Below are 9,894 nucleotides of genomic sequence, written 5' to 3'. Positions count from 1 at the left end.
TGAAAGGAATATGGTTGTCCTCCAAACTAGACTTAGTGGTTTCTAAATTCTATATGGATTGGTAGCTATATTGCAGTAGGTCCATGAACTGACATCCTTAATATAGGTGGCATTACTCTGCATTGACGATTGTCAATCACTGTTCCAGTCCAGAGTGAACCTGTACACTGAGGGGTGGGGCCTTGGCTAATACACCTGCCACTTATGGTAAGCACTCCCTCGTCTTTCCTTTTGGGTCTGGTTGCTACAGACATCAAATAACCATGTGGCAGGTACATTCGCCAAGACCCAGCCCTCAATTCACAAACAAACATTTGGGGGGGTTTCGTTATGGATTGAATTACAAATTGACGCACGCTGCTTAAAGGGTGATACAGGATACTGGTTGAGAGGCCAAGACTGAGCACCACTACTGACCACCATGGTTAAATAGCATATTTTGAAGTGTGAGGTACAGTCAAACTACAGTACAGCGTGAGAATGAGAATAGGCTGGACAAACACATTTGATTTTCCCTGACGAAGTGGAAGAACAAAAAGCAGCTCAGATGTATTGGTTTTGAGGAGCATTTCTAAAGGAATGACAGGATTTTCTGTTGACACCAATCCACATTGAACTGCTTACCCGGGGAAGACAATATTACACAAAAACAAATAGTGAGGTAAATGGTTACTGTTGGTGAAATCACCACTTTGATAACATGTCTTGCCGAGTCACTGGGTCAGAAAACAAAAACATTAGGAAAATGAGTTCCAAGGAAATACATTTCAATTCATTTTAAAACATAGCAAATGTTTTACTAGATCATATTGTGTCTTTGTGTGAAGTTATATAGTCCATGTGTGCATGATAACTGCCAGCAGTTACCAACAGCGGTATACAGATTGTAGGAACTTAGAAATGTGTAGGGTTGCAACGTTGCAAGTTGATCCCATCACAATAAAACAAACAGTGTTGGTCTTGAACAAGAAACAGGAAGACATTGGAGGGACTGTATGAGAGGAGGTGCCATAGTCATGCAATTCAATCGTTCTGTGGATGAAATGACAGTTTAAACAAGGCTCTGAGAGCACCGAGTACAGTGTGTTCCATTTGAGTGTCTGAAAAAAGCCAGATACATTGGATGTATGTAGTCACTACGATGGACACCTGAATAACCAGCGAAAAAAAACAAATCAAAAACACCACATAATAACCCCAATCTATCTTTTATCACACTTCCTAAAGCACTTAGGCAAAGGTCGCTTTCCTAACCATTGGTTAATCATTAGATACACGCATCTTATCAAATTCCACAGTGTTCACTTGTAGAAGCATATTAATACAGTGCTCCCTATCACACTATTAGCCAAGTAGAATTTAAAAAACAACAGCTCTAAGAAAAAGTGCCATATTGCATATGTGTAGTTGTAATGTGCCATGTCAATGGCATATACCTGTAGAAATTATCAAAACTGTAAACATGGTGCAAAATAAGTATGAAATAGTTTTAAGGCTTTCTGAGTAGTTTCCTGAAGTGTTGTTCACTGAGATAAAGTAATAGGTGTCCATTAGCCGGACAGACAGTGGAAACAGTCGAAATGTTCTTCTTTCTCTAACGAGACGTAAATAGACACACACACGCGCACGCACACACACGCACACACACACACACACGCGCAGTGCTATCCTATCCAAGCGTATACTCTGTCACCCCTAATATAAGGACTACAATTCATCACAAGTATTACTTCCTCTAATAGTATTTTAGGATATCTCTACATTAGAAGCTTAAAGCTTATATACAATTGCATCAGTATCAGACATAATACTACATGTATCATATGTCAACATCTCATGGATGATCAAATAAAAGCTGATCTAGATGGCCTGCAAACAGCTCATCTTTAGCAGTTCGATCAATTTTTCAGTACTACGGAAGTGAAGCTGACCCGCATTCAAAATGGTGGTAATGCTGCACATACAATATTGCAAAACATAACTTAAAACTACAAACTAATTAAATTGGAGGAAAAACTCAAACAACAAAAAAACATGGAATGTGCAACCTCTAAAACTGAGAACACTGAATCAGCAAAGCTGCTAAGAAGCTTCTAGTCATCTATGCCTCTACCTTATGTCACAAAATGGCGCTATCAAGAAATGAAAGGGACACAGTAAAAGAGCACAAAATGATCTCTAAAGAAAGCAAAACACGAAGAGGAGAAACATTTGGCTGATGTGTGTGTTCGGACTGAAGACGTGAGAAAGAATCCCTGCATATGTGAGTGTGTTTTCAGTTACAGTCTGGAGAAAATTGTGTTGTTGAGGTTGTGTTGAGTGGTCGTAGTCTTCATCCATCAGGGTGGGTGGAACTCTTTTCACCCGGTGTCCTGTGTGGTGTATGACGACGCTAGGGTCTGGCTGGTGGATCTGATTGTAGTGGGTTAGGACCGCTCCGAGTGACCGGTGCATGCCTGGGTCTAATATTGATGTCAAATACTTGAGTTGTGCTTGATTTAGTTTGCCCGCTTACAATGGAAACAGTGGAACAGTGTCAAAAGTGCAAACTCCAAGCCAAATCAAGCACACGTGTGTATTTGAGCCAGGTAGAGGCCCAGAGCTGACTGTGTTCTTGGGAGCCCGTTTCTACTGGCCCGCGGGGGGGCTGGAGGGCCCCTGCCCGGCTGAGGAGGAGCCCTTGCGGCCCAACATGGAAGGCTGGAAGTCGGGGTGGCGGCGGGCGTGCTTAATCAGGTGGTCACTGCGCATGAAGCGTTTGTCGCACAGCGGGCACAGGAAACGCTTCTCGCCCGTGTGGGTGCGTGTGTGGCGGGCCAGCTCGTCAGAGCGGGCAAACTTCTTCTGGCAGTCGGGCCAGGTACACGGGAAGGGCCTCTCACCTGGTACCGGAAGTCAAGAGAGAGAGAGAGAGACATTAGCCATTGTTTGCACAGCAACTACCCACAAGTCCTGGTTAACATCTAAAGTGTGTCACAAACCCCAGGTTGACATGTCATACCCTGTCTGTGCCAGTTTATAAGACCAACCATGCAGGTAGTTCTGGGCAGACCCTGGATAGATGTCATTTAGGTTAGGTATGGTTTCAAATATGAGCCGTCAATTTCTATAATGAGGCCATAAACTCAGTGAAGAGTAAGGACCTCTATGTTTCGTTTAGCTTTGTGCGAGAAATAAATCAGAGTATAAAAGCAGACTGTGATCAGGTAACCTAATCTTTTATCTATGGAATGAGGAGTGAACACATTTGTAGTGTTGTCATGTGTGCCTGGAGTGTGGACCATATAATTCAAATAAATGGCAGCCATCTTAGAGGGGCTTTTTTTTTAGTAGCCTACATCCACACGTGCAAAAAGACAAACTGAGTGAAATGACATATACATTAGGCTACTACTACACACATAAAAGATCAACTTTTATGATGACGTCGCAATTTATGAGAGAAGTTAAGATGAATATTGAGAGATATAATTATTGAAACCATATACAATTATAGCCTAACTAATTATTCTGTTGCAACAGGATATGCCCGATATGTTTCTTATTACAGTACGTTACGATAACGTAAGTCATACAAGGACCTAACGAGGGGGTGCCAGTGGTCATTCAAGATCGCAAAACCGACCCACGTTTTGTAACAGTTTCCACCACATGCGTCCGTGGGCGTTCCCTACCCAGTAACACCCTTCCCTAACACATTCACCACAATTTCCTGTTCTAATCCGTTCGCGACTGTTCATTGACCCTAAACACCCCCCAAAATCCATTATATGTTTTTACTGTTTATTCCTACACTGGACACCTGATATATATATATACCTGCTGGTATACATTAAACATAACTGTATCACTTGACTTTAACGGGCAAAACATGACAGATCAGATTACGTCTCTAGGTTCAAAGAAGATCAGCTTTTCAACAGAGTGAGACATGACTCACACATGGTGCCTATTGTTGGCTTACAATGAGAGGTGGGGATTAAAAAACATTTGGCAGTCTGGCTAAAAGGCCGATTTAGGAACCTCCGAACCTGCGCAAAACGTCCCAGAATGTCACGTTTTTTAATCTCGGGCTCACTTCGCATGCAGATCTGGCCTAGATGGAGATGTGATGTTCGTCACTGTGCGTTTTCCGTCCAGCCCCATTCTTTTGTTCGTTTACTTCTTTGTTACGAGGGCCTCTAGTTGGAGAGTTTTTCCCCCTTTTGTTCGATCTGAGTTATTGTACTTACTCGCGGGTAAATGGCAGATTGTCTCCCCCGGACCCCCCCCCCCTACTCAACAATGTACCCCGGTCAATTCCTTCTTATAATAAAATAGGATAATTATAGGGGAAGGAGAGACACGTAGTGTGTCGTGGTGCGTAAACTTTTGGGACAAAGTTGTGGGACAGACCTAAAAGTTCTGGAACAACATGGACAGAAGGTCCAAAAAAACATTGTGGACAAAGCTATACGATTTTTTTTTTTTTACCTGTGTGGGTTCTGATGTGTGCTTTCAGGTGGGACGATTTCCCATAAACTCTATCGCAGCCGTCGAAAGTGCACTGATGTCGCTTCACCGGGGAGTGATTGTACGGTCCATTGTACGGTGTCCCGGGGACCGGGGTGGCAGAGGGGGTCATGGTCGGGGTGGTGGTGGAGTCAGACAACGTGGTGTAGCCGCTCTCCCCGCACGAGGAGTTGCTGCTCTCCGAGTAGGCCGACATGGGGCGGAACTTGCTGCCGTGCAGGTCCGTGAGGATCCCGGCCACCGTCATCATGCCGGCCCCCTCCAGCCGCAGCGTCTCCCGCACCTCCCTGTCCTCGCGCGACCCGTCCGTCTCCCCGGAGAGCAGCAGGGCCTGCGCAGGGGGCTGGGCGACCACCGGGGTGGGTCGGTGGAGGACGGGACCGCTAGATATCGACACCAGACATTCAGCGGCGAAATAATCGGAATACGCAGCCATAGTTTAGTCTTTGTTTTTTACCTTGTTGACTTTTGCTAGCTGGCCTTATTATCTTGAAAAAAATCCGCCTTGTTTTCGGACACGTTCGAAGGGGACTAGCCACAAAGATTTTCGCGACCTCGTTGTAATCAAACAACAAACTCGGTGAACCGATCTTTTTCCCAGCTATTCCTTTTTCCTTCCGAAAGTCTATCGATCGGTGTGGACGAAAACATCAAATTATAACCCAAATAAAAGCAAAACTTCCCTGCTAAACGTACCCGTGGCTCCAGCCTCAACATGCGTGCTTCACATTGCCCGACGGTTCATTGTGTCTGACGCTGAAAAGCCGGTGCGCTGCCTCCGCCCACCCCGGTGAAACCTCCGCCCCCCCCCGGTGAAACCTCTGCCCCCCCCCCCGGTGAAGCCTCCCCCCCCCCCCCCGGTGAAGCCTCCCCCCCCCCCGGTGAAGCCTCCGCCCCCCCCCCCCCGGTGAAACCTCCGTCCCCCGTCCCCCCCCCGGTGAAACCTCCGCCCCCCCCCCCCCCTGGTGAAACCTACGCCCCCCCCCGGTGAACCCCCCCCCCCCCGTGAAACCTCCGCCCCCCCGGCACCGAGCGACACGCAGAACACGACGTGACGGACTGACGTGAACGAAAACTAGGGTAGTTGATCAACGTGGAAAGCTGCTGCTCCGTGGGCGATGATGGGAAAAGAGCTTTAGGCTATCATCATAGGGTGAAGATTTCGACTTAACTGTATAGCCCTATACTATATAACTATACTCTTTCACGCATTGTACTGCACGGTTCAATGTTTTTACTATAGTTATACTATAACCCCGACTAAAAGAGAATATCGTTAGCCTCATAGCATAATTGCCATAAAAGTCACATGCTTCACTTGTGGTCAGCCGAGCCATCTTTGTATGTAGTGTCAAAATGCCTAGATGTCAAAGAGATGACTTGGGCAGATAGTGATTTTGGAATGTAACAAGCATTCTGATGGCTGATGGCATATAGGCAATACTACCCAGTGAATCAGCAGTGTTAGGAGAGTAGAGTTAGGCAGATCTCAATTTGGCCAAAATATGACTTTATTATTATTATAATATTATAATAGTATAATATAATAATAATAAAATTATGCTATGAGCCTAACGATATGGTTATTGTTATTATGTTGTACTGTTATTTTGTTATACACCTATATTATTCCATATATTTTCTTAGGTACTATCATCATTCATCAATGTATTTTAAATGTCAAAAAATGTTTTGAGGCTGTGGATCGTAGAGTAGAGGAAGTGTTGGGTAGTAGTTCAACTATGTCGCTCAACTATTAGTTGTACTAATTTTCAGTGGCTTGAATGGTAGTTAAATTACATTGACATCTTAGTAGTGTTTTCAGTAGCTAATTACTTTTTTGCCATACGGTGTATTGTCAAAACAATAAATAGACATTTAACTATAATTCCAGCTCTTGAACTTCACATGTTCCTACTATTTCTTCCCTCACGGCCGTCTCCCTAATAATCATAATAATCATAATAATCATAATAATAATAAAAATGTCAATGCACATGTGAGTTGTACTTTTCTAGAGATTTGCTCTGCTCCATCCCACCAGTTTTTTTTAAAAGTGTTTCAGTTGGTCATCAACTGACTGGTGGTGTTGGACTCAGTGTAGACTACGGCCAAGGACACTAGATGTCCCTCTTTTTCAGTTATTGGTCCAATAAATTCATGCAACAACTTCATAGGACATGTTTCTGCAAGCCTATGTTATTGACACAAGGCAAGTCAAATCAATGCCTTAACTGAAGCTTGAGCCAAAAGAAAGCCTAAATGAAAAATTAAATGTCTGTCTTCTAAGAACATGTTTTATGACTGGTTATGTAAATCTGTCTATATACACGTTCATAATGTGTTCTATGTATTCTCTCCAATAAAGGCCACATCGAAATGTTATCAAATTGAATACACCTGTCAAATCCTTTTAGGTCTACACACATGTATAGGGTGTATGGGGGTAGGGGTTATTTAATCTTTCACTTCAAGTGAGATAAAATAATTTAAGGACATACTCGCCTGCCAGTGCACCGTTCAGCAGAAATAATAGAACTTCCCCTGAATGTGCCACATGGTGGCGCTGTGTGGATTCTTTCCTTTGTTCAACCTGGTAATGAATGAATGAATGGTCTTTATTGTCATTAATACAGTACAGGTACCATACAACGAAATTTGGGAGGGGGGGCTCCCCTGGTGCTAGGGAAAAAAAAAACTAAGAACAAGAAGGGAAAAGAGCTGGTTTACATAAATAAAGGCTATGTACACTATCCACTATACTATACTATACAAATAAAACACTGTGCTGTACTCTATGCTATGCTATAAATATCCTAACATTTCCTATCTCTGAACCTTATGTACACAAGGGTTGTCATATTGCACATAGTATTATTGCACATTCATTTAAAGTGTCGCAGTTTGCAGGTTTGAAATGTTCACAGTTGTGTTTCAGTATTGCACTTGATTACAATCTAGTAGCTGCCATCAAATTGTCTAGATTGTCCAGGGCCTAGAACCTAGGTCTTTGCTGTGTTCAGGGCCTGAATGGCCCTAGGGTAGAAGCTGAGCTTCAGTCTATTTGTCCTTGCGGACATGGTCCTGAACCGCCTGCCCGAGGGCAGCCGAACAAAGTGTTCGTTCCCAGGGTGGGATGGGTCTCTGGAGATCTTGGAGGCTTTCCTGAGGCAGCGTGTGTTGTACAGCTCTTCCAGAGAGGGGAGGGGGGCACCGATGATCTTCTGGGCCGATCTCACGACTCTCTGTAGCGCATTTCTCTCTGCGGCTGTGCAGCTGGAGAACCACACGCAGATGCAGTAGGTGAGGATGCTCTCCACTGTGCAGCGGTAGAAGGTCACAAGCAGCTCCTGTCTGAGGTGGTATTTCCTGAGGACTCTCAGGAAGTAGAGCCGCTGTTGTGCCTTCTTGATGATGGCTGCTGTGTTGGTCTTCCAGGACAGGTCATCCTGTATGTGCACCCCCAGGAATCGGAGGGTTGAGACTCTCTCCACGCTCCCTCCATCGACGAGCAGGGGCTGGACCTCAGATTTTTTCCTCCTGAAGTCCACGATGATTTCCTGGGTCTTTGACTGGTTCAGCAGCAGGTTGTTAACCTTGCACAGCTTGCCCAGCTGCTCCACCTTTGCAATAATGAAACCAGGTAGGATGAACGCATAGTTCTCTGTCCATTCCGCTTTAAATGCCCTGTTTTCACCGTCAACCTTCCTCTTTAGACCTTTGGATGACATTTTTCTTTTTGTCTTGCTAGCTAGCAGGTTAAATGTGTAGCTAACTTCTCACTCAAGTAGGGTACAATATTGCCAATCCAATAATAATGTGACGACGTACGTCTGGGAGGAGCGGGGAATAATGATCAGAATAAATGTACGAAAGGGGCTATATAAATAAAGCTTTACTTACTTACTAAATGTATGTTAAACAATTATTAGAATAAGTTAGGCTCCGCTACATCGTCAGTCCACACATTTATTATTAAAAAATATGGAAAGGGAAAAAAACCTCCTCGTTTACAGTTAAGTAGTTAGTAAACTATACAGCTTGTTTACAGTTATCTTGATCAATTATCTGCATCTCCCACAAATGCATGTCTTATAAGGCGGTCCGTCGCAGAGTTCCAGTAACATTTGTGATGATCGGATGATCAAAATTACTTTTCTTTTGAAACACGGAACTACGTTTCAAATTGAGAATCACAACACAAACTCGCTAGTCAAGCCAGAATAGCAACGCAATGGATTGGTTGAGTAATCCCCACTGCTACCTAGTTAACTAGAACACTACTTCACATTGTTACCTAGTTAACTATAACACTACTTTACATTGTTAGCAGGCTCACAAAACAAGCTGTGTTAGTTGACTAGCGATGTGTCATTGATTTACAACAACGCGGAAATGTATTCACATTTTTCGAAAGAAAAGTCAAAGCATTCGAACGTGTCACATTTCATTTTTTAACAATCAATTACTTAAATGAGCCTTTGATTATGTTTTGGCACGCCATCTGGTGGCTCACATTTTTTGGGGCCCGAGGCCAAACCTAATTGCCGACCCCTGTTGTAGAGGATGGGGCTTAGCACGCAGCCCTGGGGGGACCCAGTGCTGAGTCTGAGGGCTGTGGAGGTGTGGGAGCCCACCCGCACCCTCTGGGGGCGGTCAGACAGGAAGTCCTTGATCCATGCACAGATGGAGTGTGATAGTCCCAGGTCTAGTAGTTTGGTCACTAAGGATTTGGTCTGGAAGGATGGTGTTGAAGGCAGAGCTGAAGTCCACAAAGAGCAGTCTCGCGTAGCTGTTCCCCCTCTCCAGGTGGGATAGAGTGGAGTGGAGAGTCGTCGCGATGGCGTCCTTTGTGGACCTTTGGGCTCTGTAGGCGAACTGGTATGGATCCAGGTTGGGCGGGAGGCGTGTGACTATGTGGGCCCGGACCAGTTTCTCGAAGCACTTCATGATGATTGGTGTGAGTGTAAGCGTGATGTGTTCTGTTCTCACCGCCTGGGTCTAATTTAATAAAGCATTAGCTGTTGATTATTTTGCCAACATACAGTATGTTGGTAGTGTGAGGATGTGTGGAGTAGGACCCAGGCGCAGAGAGAAGACCAGACAAGGGAATGCAGTTCAAAGGCAAAGTCCCTTTACTTCAAGTAATCCACAGGGTAGACAATAGACTTAACAAATAATAAGAATAAGAATAAACTTCATTTGTATAGCACCTTTCGTACATAAAATAAGAACAAATAAATATGGCAAGAACAAATAAATACAACAGCATAGATTAAAATCAATAAAAACAAATTAGTAGAAATAAATGTAATAACATTTTGTAAAAACTAGTTTTAGGGATAAAGAAGCTAAAAAGTGGTTAGCTAAAAGCCTTCCAGT

The 9,894-nt window shown here is 44.1% G+C and overlaps 1 protein-coding gene across 1 annotated transcript; it reads right to left on the bottom strand.

Annotated features, from left to right (window-relative positions):
- Positions 1–2,628: 2,628 nt before the first annotated feature.
- On the bottom strand, positions 2,629–4,948 carry LOC308169593 (Krueppel-like factor 13; the record flags this gene model as incomplete). Its single annotated transcript, XM_080544281.1, has 2 exons — positions 2,629–2,882; positions 4,474–4,948. 2 exons carry the CDS (start codon positions 4,946–4,948, stop codon positions 2,629–2,631), a joined length of 729 nt encoding a protein of 242 aa, XP_080400407.1.
- Positions 4,949–9,894: the final 4,946 nt, after the last annotated feature.

Source organism: Nansenia antarctica (assembly GCF_963989245.1).
Source record: "Nansenia antarctica genome assembly, chromosome: 13".
In the NCBI taxonomy this organism is placed as follows: Eukaryota; Metazoa; Chordata; class Actinopteri; order Argentiniformes; family Microstomatidae; genus Nansenia; species Nansenia antarctica.
The sequence above is the reverse complement of the archived record's forward strand: the minus strand, read 5'-3'. Positions and strand labels throughout refer to the sequence as shown.